Raw genomic sequence first — 17,209 nt, forward strand, 5'->3', positions numbered from 1 at the left:
GCCGGGTGTCGACTCTCGACTCGGGCGGCGCGAACAAGCGGGGCGGCCGGCGTGTCCGGACCGGGCGGGGGGTTATGCTGAGACCTAACCCGGGCCAAGGTGCCGGAGGGAGGGGAGGGGAGGGGAGGGGAGGGGAGGGGGGGGGAGAGGGAGGGGGAGGAGGGGGGGGCGGGGGGGGGGCCTCACGGGCCAATTTGAACCGCGTGCTCGTTTGGCCCCTAATTGGCGCCGGGGGCCACGCCCCAGCGCTCACGAGGGCCGCGCTGGAATCGCAACTTTAAAACCAATCGCCGGTCAGGAAAACGGTCACGTGACAGACCAACGCCGTATTTGATATTTCTTGCAAATACCGGAAAGTGACCGGGATGACTCAAAAACACATTATGCGTGGATTTTTCCAACAACGTGTCCCAATAATCGTAATAATTGTAGTATTTAATAATCCGTAACATCCCAGTGGTTAACTTTAGCCACTGACGAGGAAAACGATCTTGTGAGTATCTTGGGGTTTTTTTTTTTTTGTTTGTTTGTTTGTTTGTTTGTTTGTTCTTTTTAAGACGCGTAGGTTCACCATATGCAGCGTTATCTCGCTGTTTATGTTTAGGTTTATTGTATTTTGGAAAGTGTTTCGGTTTTCTATTCTGCTCACTTGATTCACTTTTTTTTCCAAATCGGTTTTCGTCGCCTAGCTGCTCAGATGTGTGCTGCGGTTGCAGGACACATCCACTCAAGGGATCAATAAAGTACCAATCCAATCACATTGAAACGACCTTAAAACTCACAATATATAGATATAATGGGATTAGTAATAATAGTTACCGTTCTATTTTTAATCAAGTGTCATCCATAGTATAGTATGGTGGGTGGGTGGGTGATGAGAAGATTTTGGTATTTCCTTGACAGCTGTCACATCCAGAAACGTGGGTAAGGCGGAGGTGAACGTGGGCTGCAGGAATGTGGGGGGAATCAGCGGTGATATGGGAACGAGGCGGATCCAAAGCTCGGAGAAACATGAAAGGTGTCGTGGGATAAGATGAGACTTTATGTTTAATGCGGACAAATTGCAGAGACGGCGATGGTACATTTTGGGCAAAGATGACAACAAAGTGTCCCGCGGCGCGATACAGGTGTGAAGCCGTGAGGAGAAAGCACTGGATGTGTTGCTGTCGGGGGTGGGGGTAGGGGGATTGAAAGAGGCGGGAATGGGACCAGAATGTGCTGGAATCTGGCTGGCCAGTGTCACATGCAGGAATGCCAGTGATCTGTCTGAGGAAAGAAGGGGGGGGAACTGGTGCAGAATCAGAGAGGAACTGCCATGGCCGCTTTACCAAAGACTTCACAAGGATTCAACAAAACCTGAGCTTTCTAAGATAGAACCATGGCTTGAAATGATCCTTACAAGCGTAATATCTTGAGATCATGGTCCGTTTGACGCAAATTTTCCTCCAACAAGGAGGACTTATCTATTCCTACAGCATGTCTTGAAGTAGCTAAAGGAATACTGGTGCAAATGACAGCATGGCCATCTGGGGACGCCTTTCTGACCTGGCCAGAGATTTGAAAACGCATTTTAAAGTCTCGTTCATTCAGACGCACAAAACTAGTCTAGTTTGGTTGCGTTCTCTATTCATTAACAAGGGGTTGCCTGCGCAGGGTGAAAGAATGACTTATATCACTATCGTTGGCTGGTTTGGTCTTCCGGCATATTCAATGCAGGCACTAGGGTGAACTACTGTTTACGTCTAACAATGGGGGGGGGGGTCCTGAGCGAGTTCTAGATTGATCATCGAGTGGTGGATTTCTACACGACAACCTTCATTTTGTTGATGGGACATTTTGGGGGTCCATGGCATGTGGGGGAATTGAGCGCCCCGTGGTTCGAGGGACTGCAGAAAAGCTATTCTAGGCATTTCAATTACCCGTGCTTCATTTTCTGTCTGCTTTTGTGCACTGAAATCAAAGTTTAACAACGAGAAGATATTTACATGAGTCGTGCCAACAGGGCTGATGGATGTAAGAAGGCTCAATCTGGGAATAAAAATATTGGACTTTAAATCGTAAGCCGTTCCGTGGGCAAGGAAGGGTGAAGGGTGCAATAACAAAGGTACTGATTGTTGCTTCGCATGAAATTATACGTTTTGGACATTTTCTTTATTCTCCCAGTTATCCCTAATCTCTCCTCTCCATGTCCCATCTCTGGAGTGCCCTCCATTTTGATTGCAACTGTATGTTGATGATGATGTTTGGAATGATTGGCTTGAATTATTCAGTGGAGCATTTTAAATAAGGAACGGGCGAGAAAAATGAGGGAACATAGCTTAAACAGCTTAATAGAGGTATAAAGCATAATGCTCTTTCATGAATGAAGTTTGTATTCATTTGGAATTACACGTCTGACTGATGGGGTGACGGCGAATTGGGTCATGTATAGATTTACACGTTATTCTGTTACGAGATGGGGCGCACAAGAAGCCCGAGCGGTACAAGAAGCCAAAAGAAAGGGCTGCAGGATCTTTCATTAGGCCCTGGTTTTCCTGGAAAATCTAACATCGTATTTCCACTTAGGCCTGCAAGAAAATTGTCTGTGAAAACAGAGTTCTAGGGGAATGGGGATGATATCGCGAGGAGACGCGAAGGCAATTGACAACAGGTGATGAAACCAGTGGGATGAATAATAAGTGAGGCAGGAGTGGCGGAACAGTGCTATTGCCAGGTGTGTGAGCGGACAAAAGTGTGAGCAGCAAGGCTTTGGGTAAGACTTGAGGGTAGGAACGGTTAAGTTTAAAAGATTGATGTTTGTAGAGGGGGTGGGGTTGAATGGGGGTAGAGCCGCCAGAGTGTCTCTGTGGACTGTGGAGTCTCGTATGTGGGACGTGAGCGGGATTGGGCCCGGGGCAGGGCGTCCTGGCATCTGGGAACCACCGAGGGAATAAGGGCATGTGACCCTCGGCTCACAACCGACTTTTCCCCAAATCTTGTTAGCTCAGCTAGATGGCTCCGGGGTCATTGCCCAGTTTCCCAAGGTTCCGAAGGAGATTAGTCGGCCGGCGGAGCCGTCATCCGAGAGGGTGGGTGACAGATTCACAGGCCAATCGGGCCCATTAGGCCGGGATAAAGAGCCAGGGCTTAGAGCCCAGCACACCGGCACACGTCACCTCTGATACCATCAACCTGCATCAATGCATCCACAACCCTATAACCAGATGGATTCAGCCCAGGTTATTATTAATCGTTTTTTTTTATTTTTTTTTTTAGGGTTTTCTTTAATCAATTGGCTGCTTAGCAAAACTGAATTAGTTTACAATGGAAAGAAAATGATTTAGCCTAAATCAGTGAGGGTGAAATCTTGTTTTCTGGAACCAATTAAAGTAGTGCAATGGTTGCATAAAATATAACATGAAAATGATATCAGGATTATTAGTTATTGAGGTAATTATCAGTTATTGTCAGTTGCCTTCAACTGTTTTCATTGCAGCTTTCAGACAACAATATCACCCGAGTTTTCCACCTCTACTTCTAAATATACCAAAATGTTATTAGGGTACACGCACTCAGACATTCAATTACAAAATACTGTGAATGTTTCTTTTCAAAGCAGGGAACACAACGTAGACAACTATTGCTATGATGATGTTTTTTTTTTTTTTGTTTTTTTTTTTTAATTGATGAAATACAATTGAAAAGTTTCTTTCTCAATGCTACTGTACTGACAGTGGGATCATGATAGAGGATGTCCACGGAAAAGCCCGTCCAGAATTCATTCGTAATATGAAATACAAAAAACAAACAGAGGACAATACATTTAATACACAATGCACATGATTATAACGGAAGAAATGGGTTCCGGGAAGAGGGTCCCCGTCCTGGCATGGATACGTGGGACGACGAATATCCATTTGTAAATGAGTGTGTGTGTGTGTGTGTGTGTGCGTGTGCGCGTGCGCGCGCGCAATTGCATTTCTGTGAAAATCCGCATACGCTTTTATGTGTGCATCTCTGGGTTAGGATACAAACTCATTCAATAAATATAAAAAAAGTCAACAGACATACAGAAACTAAATTTGGTCAATGGAATGACAGACCCTCTAGAAAGTAGAGGAAAATATAGGCATCATGTCCGTGTGGGACAAGGATTAGTATCCAGGTAGGTGTGTGTATTTTATAAAATGCTCGTCACAGTCCAGTCCAAGCACACACACACACACGACCCTACTAAAAAAGCCTTTTACAAGACGAGAGGCACAGAAACCGTTTAAAGCACTCGATGGGAAGCTACCAGAGTTGCGGGGGCAAAGTCGAAGCCGGACAAATGGCTTTGAGTTGAAATTTGGGAACGTTTAAGAGTTCTCTCTTCTTCCTCCTCAGCCCTGGTACTTCAAGAGTTCAAATGGCGTTGAAATGGTTCAGTAAAATCAGCGACTGCTGGTTGATCGTGTTTTACTTCAGACAGTTTCCTATGTGAACCACACCGGTCCGGTCAGACGGTCGGGTTTTTCCCTGTGGTCGTCATCTGCTGCTGCTGCTGCTGCAGGTAGGTGGGGCGCTTGATGCGGGGTTTCCTGCGCTTGGGTTTGCTCTTGGCCTTGGTCAGCTGGACCACAAAAAAGGACAGCACAACCATAGCGCCCAGGAAGGCGAAGACCGGAATGGTTTGGCCCACTTCCTGGTTGTAGCGGCCCGGCATTATCCCTGTGTGGATGGAGAAAGAGGACAGAGGTCATCAGAGGGGAAGATTAAAAAGCATCCATGTAATCTTAACAGAGGAGAAAATTCTAGACCATCTCTAAAGCTTTACAAAACCTGCAACCCTTTTGAATCTGTAACCTCTCCTTTTCTTTTCCCAGGGCATCTTACCTCCAGGGATGTCCCAGGCCCCGCTCTCCCCAGGAGACAGAGGCCGGACCTGGGGTCGGTACGGCCTCATATTGGGCAGAGCCACCTTGTCCAGGTCGACTGAGAGCAGCTTCTGGTGTTTCCACAGGTTACTGAGGCAGGACAGACAGGGAAACGAGAACGAACGTAAGAGAAGTAATAGTAGTAATAGTAGTAGTAGTTGTATTTAGTAGTAGAACCTTATTTGTCCCCAGGGGGGCAATTGGTTGAGAAATTAGAAGAGAAGGAGGAAACAGACTATATTATAGATATAGATATACTAGTGGGGAAAAATAACACCTTATTTTGTAGTGTGCATCATGTGAAACAGCTAAGTAGGGGAAAAAGAAGTTTAAGATTTAAAATGTTCTGATATAACGTTCGAGAATCGGACAGTTTTGCCATATTCCGCAGCCTTCTTCCTCAGCACGAGTCACAGATGTAAGTCACTTTAAAATCTGTCTCATCCCCTGAGGAAGACTGCAGAAAACCCTCGAGGGTAAACTTCCTCAAAGTCCTCTTATAGGGAGCCGCTAACGATGAGACACACTGAGGACGAGCAGTACCTGTTCCAAATGTTTCCAGAAGCATCTTGACCACACACACACCCACCCACACACCCACACACCCCCACACCCCCACACACACACACACACACACACACACACACACACAGTTTCATTCGGTGTCGTAAACAGCACTGCCTGCTGCTCTACCAGAGAGGTCACCCATCGCATCCCAAAACGTAAAGAGGAGTCCGTAGAACACCTGTCAGTGCTATCTTGCAGATTTTTCAAGCTTAATGTAAAAAAAAAAAACATAACCAACTGAAGGCATTGACTTAAAACAAACCACACCAGTGACTTGATAAATAATAAACTGATGATGTTTACCTCGGTGCAGTTTCGTTGAGCGGCTGGGGCTTGGCCCAGGACAGGTGGGGACAGGCAGGAAGGGGGCGGGGCTTAGGGTCTCCCAGGTGAGCCTCCAGCACCTTGGAGTAGCGATAAAGATGGTTGCCTGTGGAGAGGAAAAGAAAACAGTCGAGACAAATAAAGATACTCAGTAAGCCTTGCAGGCCCTCAGGCATTGCTTTTTAGGGTATTAGTTGCAGCTTATCTTTAAACATTTGAAAGTGGTAATCCATTGGATGATTTTACTCAAAGAATCCCATATTTGCAACTTGGCACAGCCATTCAATGTAATTGCGTTATGCATGTGCTTCCCTAGATGCTGTTTCTATTGTTGGTGGCAGGGTTTGCCTTTCACGGCAAGAATGCAAAGATCAGGCACACGGAACCACGGTGAATTTGATAAAGCAGCGTAGCTGGTTGTGGTCAGTAAACTATTGATAAGAACGATAATTCACAAAAAAGGAACAGCACTTCGAGAACCACATTTCATGACCATCTTACACACTTTAATGTGTATGTGTGTGTGTTTATGTGGTCAAACGTGCATCCACGTCCCCTGCATACCTTCCAGTCTCTGCGGCAGTGGCCGCTCGGTGCCCGTAGGTGGTGCCACTCTGCTGTGGGAGTGGCTGAGACTCGGGGGCGTCATACTGTACGACGTGTATTGCAAGAGAGCGTCGAGCAGCCAGAAACAGTCTGGAGAAAAGGAAGAAAACATTGCTATGTAGTATTGTGAAGCGTATGGGGTGTTTTAGCCCACACAGTCATACCAGTGCATAGCATACTTGGAGGCAGCGTGCGTTTCTCTACCTTTCTGCCTGTGACTGTCGTCTATACAGTTGGAGTCTCCATAAAGAACGATGCGGCCACCCCCGTCGGAGGGCGTTTGGTACAGTCCGAGAATTGGAACCCCTTCCACCATGGCCGTCTCCTGTTTTAACACCTCCAGGCCTGTACCACACACACACACACACACACACACACACACACACACACACACACACACACACACACACACACACACACACACACACACACACACACACACACACACACACACACACACACACACACACACACACCCCATCTTCAAATCTAGCACTGTATTCCAAGTTAATTTGACATCGACTGGTTTCGGTCCGACAAGCTCAGTTATGAAAGGCTGTGGATACCTTGGTCTTTGAGGTTCTTGGCGATCACTATTCCGTCCTCTGGGAAACGGGCGATGCTGCAGCCTGAGGCGTAGTACACTGCGAGAGCGGCACAGATTTTAAACAAGAGAGGGTAAGGCGATGAACAGTCCACAGAGGTGGCAAAGGGTGAAAGGGATACTCCTGAACATAAGTTTAACAAGTTTATCTTTATTTTCTACCGAGCTGAGATGTTACCAATTGACAAACACGGCAGGTTTAGAGTCTGGATGTGATGTGTACCTCCTGCGGCGGAGTGATACCACACGAGAGACTACGGTGAATACAGTCCCAGCGAGAATGAGAGATTTAGGGGGTTTTGGAACCCAATGAAGCTTGGTCCTGTTTACAGTAATCACACAGGAGAATCAAGCGCTGGCAGGAATAACTTGTTCAAAAAATAATGAATAATGATCAAATCACACAAGGATTTGAGAATAAGTTTACAAAAATAAAAGAGTATCCCTTTAGGACAGATCCAAGGCTGGATTTGGCACGGTGTGTGTGGAAGTGAGTGTCTCACTGTCGTGGTCTGCCATGGTGAAGTCTCCCTCGTAGAGCCCGTCGCTGAACGCCATTCCCCACACGGAGATCAGGTCATTCAGCGCTGGGATGTTAGCACCCCCTGTGTCAGGCATCCACCACTGCCTGTAGGTTTCATCAAGAAAGTATTTACTTTTTTTTTTTTTTATCCTTTTTTATGTCTGTGTGATTAATAGTTCACATGTATATTGACATATTATACTGAGGGATCCATTTTGCGTAGAGATGCACCGATCGATTGGGCGGTGACCGGAATCGGCTGGTTTTCAACTTGATCGGCTATGACCAGTGAGCAGCCCATCAGTCAGATATATAGGATTATGTACCAGTCAAATTTACACGCTCGATACTGTGCTCATATACCCGTACTCATAAAAATGTTCCGGGACTCAAACCCGATACCATTGTAATGTAACGTAATTGCGTATTGACGCTCAAAATAGAGAGTGAAAGAAAGAAAATGTCAGCTGTTTGGAGGTACTTCAAGGTAAATGAAGAAGATTAGATCAATTATTTATCTATCGCCTGATAATATTCCAAAATTGTACAGACTGCGTATCTATCACTGTCATTACAGCCGAACATCTGCTCTGGTTATTCGTAGTGCACGTCACAAGCTTTGCTCGTGAAAAAAGGTTAGATTTTTTTGAGACTTTTTTTTTTTTTTTGTTCTTCTTCTTCTTCGCGAGTCACTCAGTAAAACGAGTCGTTCGATTTGATTCAGTTGGTTTAATGCACGGTGAGGGAAGGAGGACTTCCAGTGAATGAGAGTGAGAAGAGTCGGCAATTTATTTTTATTTTTGACATGATTGCAATTTAGTTTGGAATGGCAAGTACCATATAAATATAATATAAATGTATATTTGCACTTAAAGTGAAAGAGACTTTCATTTGAAGTTTGAACTGGACATTTCCACGTTAGTTATATGTTGTTTATGTGTTCTACTAAAACTCAGTGAGAGTTACAGGTTAAATTATACTGAAACTTGGTGATAGTCCCACAGTATATTCTATTTTATTGGAAATTAGTGACCGTTCCATGTTGTATTTTATTTTATTGGAGCTCAGGGACAGTTTCATGGTATATTATTGTTCCATTGTGAATAATGAACAATAATAAACACAGTATCAAGTGTAGGTCAGAAAATAAATAAATAATATAAAATAAAAATTGGAATGGCCAAAAAGATTGCAAGCGGTGCATCTCTAATTGTGTGTGCCCCTGTTGTCCTGCACATATGTGACATGTAATTTCCATTTTAAAAAGGCTTCAGGTTCCATTTTTGATGGCTGTCACTGACAAAAAATACTATAATTACACAAATGATATTGTCAGATTCAGCTCAACCCCACCGATCCAACAAGCCATCATTTGCCCTTCTGTGACAAATTATGGAAGAGATGTTCAAAAGTAGATGAGTATGATTGTCATAAAACCACATTTTCTTCTGTCTTCGCCCAATTTAAAACTGTGTTTACGAGACTATATACCCAACACACATCAACCTATTCACGTCTACCTTGTTTTGTTTTGAAAGAGTCGTCTAGAACAGCAGTGGACTAATGTGACGTTAATCACTGTAACATCATTTAAACTTGAACTGTGATGAAGTCGTCCTTTGAGTACCAGCAAGTATTCTGTGACACTGGAGGGAATATGAATGTGCTAGCGAGGAGGCCTAATTAACTGCTCTCCCAGCGTGAAACCTGACAATTCATTAGTTACTGGGCATACAAATAATTTTCCCTTTTTTTTTAAATGTTTTTTTTTGAGCAGGACCTTTCTTTCAAACAAAAGGAAGGCCAAATCGCCCGTTGTTTTCGGCGTAGATCTGGCGGTTCTGCGTACCTGGTGTTCTCGTCGTAGAACTTGACCTTCCTCATGACGGACGTGTTGTACCAGTCGCTGAAGACGATGAGCGACAGGCCGTTGTCGATGTCTCTCCGCAGCTTGGTGATCTCCTCCGGGAAGTACTCCTCCTCGCTGTCCACCATCAGCAGCGTGCCTAGGATGCGTAAGAGGAATATGTAAAACCCGTTCAATTCAGCAATTCACTGTCCCTGATGGGAAGGCTGCATTGCAGAAAGTACATTGAGGTTAAAGGATGGGTTTGGCATTTTTTCGACTATAATACAAGTTTTCCATTTTTAAAAAGGAGGTTTCGATTTTGTATTTTAAGGCTTTAACATTTGCCTGATTGGACTGCGTTTACTGTAAGTACAGCGAGCAGTTGCAGCAGAGCGGTAAGTTTCTCGATTGTGAAGCACTCAGAGATGTGAACAGTTATAAATGATGAACATTTTTATTTTTGGGCTGAAAAATAACAAATCTGTTATTTAAAACGATTTACAACACATACATGAATACATATAATAGGAACAATAAAACATAGGAGACAACATCAAAGAATAAACACACATTCACTTGCATCATTAAAACGACACAAATTGCAAGTACGTCATGAATGAGAAAAAAAGCGAAAAAAAAAAAAAGCACTTGTTGGACACAAGCCCCAACGACATTTAAATAGGATTTTTCATCTTTTCCCATCCAGGGTTTCCCCCAGAAAAGTTGTTAGACCTGATGGCAAGTACGGGGCCATTACTTTTACCATTACTTTTCATTTTCTTTCCACATGTTACATGTTAACAAATTTGACAGTTTGTATGAACCGGACGTTATTCATAGAGCGACCATTATGTGACACTGACGAGCGCCGCTGCTGTTTGGCTCGAGTGGCACGGGAGAGAAAGCGGCGGTACGTCATGCAGGAGAATACAGAGGATTTCAAGCAGCGCGCTCCAAACCATAATGTTTAGTGAAGGTGCGTGTGCCGGTTTCGGAGCACCAGAGGGCGGATCTTTCAACCAGGCTGCTCGGGCTTGGCACCAAAATGAGGGACCAAAATCTGCGCTGCGATACCGTCTATAGTCCGATTCTTTAGGAAATAGTGCCCTACATCCCGCGCATGATCATGTTTTGATTGAGAGTGTGCACGGAGAAGAGGAGGGGCTATTGAGAGAGAGAGAGAGAGAGAGAGAGAGAGAGCGCTCTCTACAATGACATGAGATCTTACCGTACTGGCTGGCGTCAAAGCAGGTGATGGGCGCTCCCAACACCTCCACAAAGTATCCCATGCTCCTCAGGTGCTGGTACATGTCCCGGAAGTTAGTGTGGATGTGGTCCCCGTTCCTGGGAAACAGAGCGGAGCATTAAAATTCCCCAATGATAGACTTAATGGACGGCGGTGCGATGTGAAGTTGTTCATTAAGAATTCCTGAGAAGCACTGTTGTGCATTAACATCGTCAGGTGGAGCATGTGTAAGCGGTTTCATTGGCAATATTCTATTATTTTCTTTTCTTTATTATGTTTCCATGTTCGATGTTAGGTGTCAATCGGCCAATCAAAAATGGGCTTAATTCCACACCGTCCAGTTGCTGCACGACTCTGGGGAGTTGCTGTCTCTCCGTCTTTTGGGACTTAGTAGCACCGTTACAACATTTATGGACTTTTCAGATACACAAGGGACTTCTAACAGTCACTTTTTTTTATAATTTTTATATTTATGTAAACCAATATATTTTCTATTCATTTCATATTAATACTGGAGAATTGAAATGTGAGATTTTCCCACACACAAAGAAGGACATTTTTAAGTAACAACATTGTAGCACGCACCAGTCCAGCGGGTCGTTCTTCATGCGCAGGTTGTCCCGGGGGAAGTACCCTGGCGGGTAACGCAGGTTATGGTACTGGTCCCACAGCACCCTCTTGCTGCGCGGGGGCGTGGGCACGATTTTCACCTTGACGGGCAGCTTGACGGTGGAGGTGAGCTCGCCGCCCGACTCCGACTGGAAGGAGGGTTAAGTTGAATTTACTACAACTATTCTCAGACGGATGGATGGAACTGTGTTGTGTGGGCTTGCGACCTGCTTTGCTCAGAGATTTTAATCCTCCAGGGACTCTTGTCCTCCACGATGCATTTTCTTTTAAAGTTTTATATTACAAATACTACGACAACCTCACGGTCAATCCTAGTGGATTGACCATGAGGTTGACCTAGTTAACTCACAAGTTTGAGGTTTTGTTCAATTTTGTCTTTCCGCATAAGTCTCAACACACATACACTACTCACAAAAAGTTAGGGATATTCGGCTTTCGGGTGAAATTTCAGGATGAACCTAAAATGCACTATAACCTTAACAGGTGAACTTAATTTGACCTTCTCTAAACTTTTGAATGCACGTGTCCAACTGTTCAATGTTTCACTACTTTTTGCACAACTTGCTGTTCTCTAACAAGGAGCTGAACGGCAAAATTCACAACAGGTGTTTGATCCATGAATCGACCAATACATTTCCTGGTTCAATTAGAATTGGTATTTAAACAGTCCTCTTCATCATGCTGTTCACATTTTGACATCATGAGACCAAGACGACACCTAACAACTGATCAACAGTACCTCGCCATTGTGAGGCTTCAAACAGGATGTTCTCAGAGGGAAGTGGCCACTGAGCTTAGAGTGTCACAGAGTGTCATCAGCAAGTTCCAACAGAGATACAGAGAGACTGGAAGAGAACAGCATACATCCCACACTGATGAGCGCTTCATTTTGAACAGTGCCCTGCTGAACCGGATGATGAATGCCACTCAACTCCATTTAAGGGAGGTGAGAGGCACCCAAGTGTCACGTCAGACCATTCAAAACCGTTTACATCAGCGTGGTCTGTGTGCTAGACGACCTGCAAGGGTACCTGACCACACCACCAGGCACAGGCATCATCGTCTTGCACGGGCCAGGGAGCATTGACGCTGGACGAGGGACCAGTGGCCTCAGTGCTGTTCTCTGATGAAAGTCGATTTACGTCGAGCAGAAATGATGGCCGCCAACGATGTTGGAGACGTCAAGGAGAGCGCTATGCATCAGCCACTGTTGTCACCATACGAGCCTTTGGTGGTGGTGGTGTTACAGTGTGGGCAGGTGAATGGCCCTACACTTTGTGAATGGTACAGTGACAAGCCCATACTACCTGAATAACATCATTAATCCAGTCATTGTGCCCCTGCATGAACAACACAGGCCTAACTTCATCTTCATGGACGACAATGCTCCAGCTCATCGAGGTCGCATCATTAGGGAACAGCTGCTGGAGACTGGGGCACCTCAAATGGAGTTGTCTGCACTTTCTCCAGACCTGAATCCCATAGAAAACCTATGGGATCAGCTGAGTGGCCGTGTAGAGGCTCGTAACTCTGTACCCCAGAACCTCAATGACCTGAGGGCCGCCCTTCAAGAAGAGTGGGGTGCCAGGCCTCAGCAGACAATAAGTCGACTTGTGAACAGCATGAGACGTCGTTGTCAAGCTGTAATTGATGCTCAGGGGCACATGACAAGTTACTGAGACATTGACATTTTTTGTTGTGGTATACTCACCACTGTTGTTGGCTTTTGTTTCAATAAATTGTTTGAGATGAGGAAATCACCATTGCATGCTTCTACTTAAATGATATAATATCACTGTCGCGTGAACTTTTTACATTTTCCATAAATTTCACCCAAAAGGCAAATATCCCTAACTTTTTGTGAGGAGTGTATGTGTTGACTTATGGAAATCTGCGGAAGACCCATCTCATGATCTCCTCCGCTAGTTTATAATGGGTTTTTCCTTCTTAGTCATAGGACTTGGGGTGTTGAATTATGTTGAATTGTCTTGGAAATGAGAGCCTGTACACCCCTTTGAGACACTAACTTGGGAGAAATATATACTATATATATATATATATATATATATATATATATATATATATACACACACACACACACACAATATATATACATATACTGTATATACAAATATATACCAGATTTCACATATTTGATATCTCATACTGTACTGTATGTACTTTTAAAATTAACATGATTTGCTAGTACTGGTGGCGAGACTCTCAAAAACGAGACAACAACTTGATAATGACAAGATGAAGAGCGCCTCACGTTGTTTTCGGCGGGCGATGCCACGGTGACCATCACGTGGCCCTGGGCGATGCCCTCCCAGGACGCCGCCTTCTTGGCCACGGAGATGGAGACGGCCAGGTAGCCGGCCCACGGCCAAAGCACCTGAGAGTAGGACATGGCCACGTCGATGTGATCGCCGTTCTGCGGCAAGTAGGGCTGCCAGATGGGCTGAACGGGAGGGGGAGGGAGGCAGAAAGGCTTTAGATGATGCCATGCTAAAATGAATAAAATATAAAATGGGATTGTGGCGGAGCGACAATCTTACTGATCCCCCGTGAAAGTTTCCATGCACTCTTGAGATGAGTGTTGAAATTCAATACTGACTATCATTTTTAATGTGGAAATTATATTATTACCATTGATTATACAGCTAGAACAGTCCATTAAGGTGAGAATGTCGCATTACTTAACTATAATGCTCCTTAAAGACATCATTTGACGATTATCAGGATATTACAATAATCAAAACCCCTAATCCGTCAGGCATTAAAAGATTTTGTGGTACTCAATGTGAAATTCTGATACCCAAGTATTTCTTAACTTCAACCTCAGCCAAAAATAAAACAAAGGGTTTATAAAGTAGGAGTAAATGTGACATGCAATTTTGTTTGAAAATATATATTTTAACTATCCAGGAAGCTTTTACAGTTCAAGCAGTACGACCACTGACACCCTCCCAGCCATTCGATCCTAATGTCATTGTAGGGCTGTGAATAATCAACTTCCGCTAAGAAAAACATAATGAGATAAGAGTTGAAACAGAGGCCCCTATGATCAAAAACATGGCTGCCTCACCTTGTCAACAATCCTGCCGGTGACTCCCATGCCGTTGAGGATGGTGACGTTGACTATGGTGGGCATACCTCCGTAGTAGATGGGCTGGGAGCAGTACGGCCACATGTAGGGACACTCCGTCAGGTCGATGTAGCTGGGGGAGAGGCTGGGGGGGTCAGATCAAAGGTTAGATCCATTTTGAGATGTGTGTAGAAAGAGAACAAAACTTGATCATGAGTGAGAACGTTTAATATACCAGAAGAGAAAAATCTGAACGGCTTTATTTAATCATATGAAGAATCGTCATGTATTGGAAATAATGTGCAATATTTAGAAAGACTGAAAAAAATATATATTGAAAAAACAGCCACACACACACACACACACACACACACACACACACACACACACACACACACACACACACACACACACACACACACACACACACACACACACACACACACACACACACAATTTGTGTTGTACCTATTGTTTTTATAATAAATGTGACCCACCACAGCAAAATCCACTATCTTGCGCATTTCTGAAATCACCGTACGTAAAATCATTCAATCGTATATTGAGATGAACCAATTTTGAATTATAAATAGTAGAAAAATGTTAAACCGTGGAGTTTAATATTCCCATTAGATCACATGGGGAAAGACAGTTAATTTACCGAGACGCTGGATAGCACCTAACAACACCGATCTATGGTTTCCTTTAAAGCGACCGTCCAGGTGAAGATCCTTCCTCCATATTCCATGTGATATGAAGTAACAATGTGAAACCCTTTTTATAGAGTTCATACTACTTTTACACACACACACACACACACACACACACACACACACACACACACACACACACACACACACACACACAGACATTAATGTGTAGGGGGGTAATGCCAACAAAGAAGTAACGCTGACGTCACTTCCGTAAACAAGACGAGAAGACTTAGGTTTCACTTGTCTGTGAAAACTTCCATCTTGGTGTTGTTATGGATTAGGAGAAGTGGGTGGCGGAAGCTCTAAATCATATCGCAGACATTAAATTAACCAGTGCGATAGATCCAAGTCAGTGTAAGCAGCACGTACTGGATAATTTTCAGTGATGATAGTCAGTTCCCAGACAGCGATGCCGAACCTGATACCGGCGTTATCCCGGACTTGGAGAACATTTAGAACAGCTGATTTCAACCTGAATGTGACGATGAAACAGAATATTTTCAAGAACCACCGGAGGAGACCGACGACACGCCCATTGTTGTTACAACCGAAGAAGTTGATGATGTGATACCTGTTGAGGTTGGAGATGCCGATTATGACCAAGTAGCAATGGACGAGATTCTCAAGTTTACCTTCAAATGCAGCCAGGGGCGAAAAGAAAATGAAAAGAGGCCTCAAACAGGCTCTCAGTGTAGCTGGGGTAGGTTTGGGGTTAGCCCACATAATGACTCCAAGAACTTGGAAGATATTTGGCATACGCACATTTATATATTAAGTGACACACCGGGGCTGATATGCAGAGACTCATATTTTTGATAGACTCTACATTTTGTTGTATTGTCCGCACTTTTAAACTCCTAAGTTATTCCACCTTTATGAAACATATTCTTACTGTTAAATAAAAGCCTTTTTAAAAACAAAAGATGCAAAAGATGCAGAGTGCCAAGTTCCCATTCAGAAGAGTGACAAGTTCCTATTCAGCAGGGTGTCAAGTGGCCAACCATTTGCATTCTGGGAGCTGGCTGAATGAAGCCAAGTGTGGGGAAAACTTTGAGGGTGATCATCTCAGAAGCACAGTTTGCCACACCTTTGTCATTAACAAGTCATAGCTGTAAAAATATTTGCTTGATTTGCACAAGCGGCACCTTGTTTTGAAGCTCTGATTCTTCATTTTCACATGATGTGAAAAAAAGTCAAAAGCCACCAAATGTACCTAAAGTCTGCAGTGGGTCACAAATAAGATAATTCAGAGTTTAATGTCAGCATTCTGACCTTATTCTTAGAATTTGAAGAATTACGCCGAAATTCGAGGAAAAAAGTCGGAATTCTGAGGAAAAAAGTTGGAATTCTGATATTAAACTGACATTAGTTTAAGGTCTTTATTTTCAGAATACTGAGATATATTTCTGAATTCAAATAATAATCCTCTTCTGTATACTTCCAATGCCCAGAGGGGTTAGATGTGTTTGTGCCCCTTAAGTGTTTGCAAACAGGAATTGGGTTGTGTGTGTGTGTGTATGTGTGTGTGTGTGTTGTGTGTGCGTGCGCGCAAGCGTGTGTGCATGCGTGTGTGCATGCGTGTGTGCATGCGTGTGTGCATGCGTGTGTGCATGCGTGTGTGCATGCGTGTGTGTGCAGCGCCCTCACCTGGCCTGGGGTCTGTAGCTGTTGAGAATCTGGTACGCTCGGATCAGGTCCAGCTTGCCGTGTCCCTGCTCAAACATGTTGACGCCGGGCAGCCGCCGTGCTGACGCGATCAGAGCCTGCTTCATGGATGCCGGGTTCACCAGCTCCCGGTTCAGAACGGTACTGGAGGGACAGAGAGGGGTGGGGTTAAGACGTTTATGAGCTTTAAATTCATAGTAATTCAGAGCAGAGGGGTGAATGTGTACACTGTGCATACATAATGACAAAGGGTGGTAAGGTAAAGGTGAGGAATACTAAGGGAAGAATACACATCCAGTGGCTTAATATTTGGTTTAGAAAGGTGTCAGGTATGTCAGGTATTAAAGTTGCAAATTGTAAAAGCAAATTAGTCCATCAACATAGAAAATGGTAGAATGGGGGAAATCCAGGTATTAACAACAGCAAAACGGTGAAGAAAGAGATAAGAAGTGAGATGAAATAAAAATAAGATATGTGCAGATCTATCAACATAGTTCAC

General features: G+C 44.1%; 1 protein-coding gene across 1 annotated transcript in view; it reads right to left on the reverse strand.

The window, feature by feature from the left end:
• Nucleotides 1-3,633: 3,633 nt before the first annotated feature.
• The window catches only part of mbtps1 (membrane-bound transcription factor peptidase, site 1), a 28,638-nt gene continuing 15,062 nt past the window's right edge, over nucleotides 3,634-17,209 (reverse strand). The window contains exons 11-23 of the mRNA XM_080001904.1: nucleotides 16,693-16,854; nucleotides 14,333-14,477; nucleotides 13,517-13,705; nucleotides 11,200-11,372; nucleotides 10,597-10,712; nucleotides 9,369-9,525; nucleotides 7,500-7,624; nucleotides 6,959-7,036; nucleotides 6,597-6,737; nucleotides 6,351-6,482; nucleotides 5,766-5,892; nucleotides 4,855-4,985; nucleotides 3,634-4,689 (exon numbers count right to left, since the gene is read on the reverse strand). Of these exons, the coding sequence (XP_079858030.1) occupies nucleotides 4,478-4,689; nucleotides 4,855-4,985; nucleotides 5,766-5,892; nucleotides 6,351-6,482; nucleotides 6,597-6,737; nucleotides 6,959-7,036; nucleotides 7,500-7,624; nucleotides 9,369-9,525; nucleotides 10,597-10,712; nucleotides 11,200-11,372; nucleotides 13,517-13,705; nucleotides 14,333-14,477; nucleotides 16,693-16,854 (1,888 nt within the window). The 3' untranslated portion in view covers nucleotides 3,634-4,477. The remainder of the gene's footprint in view (nucleotides 4,690-4,854; nucleotides 4,986-5,765; nucleotides 5,893-6,350; nucleotides 6,483-6,596; nucleotides 6,738-6,958; nucleotides 7,037-7,499; nucleotides 7,625-9,368; nucleotides 9,526-10,596; nucleotides 10,713-11,199; nucleotides 11,373-13,516; nucleotides 13,706-14,332; nucleotides 14,478-16,692; nucleotides 16,855-17,209) is intronic.

This window comes from Zeus faber, assembly GCF_960531495.2.
Source record: "Zeus faber genome assembly, chromosome: 6".
NCBI lineage: Eukaryota > Metazoa > Chordata > Actinopteri > Zeiformes > Zeidae > Zeus > Zeus faber.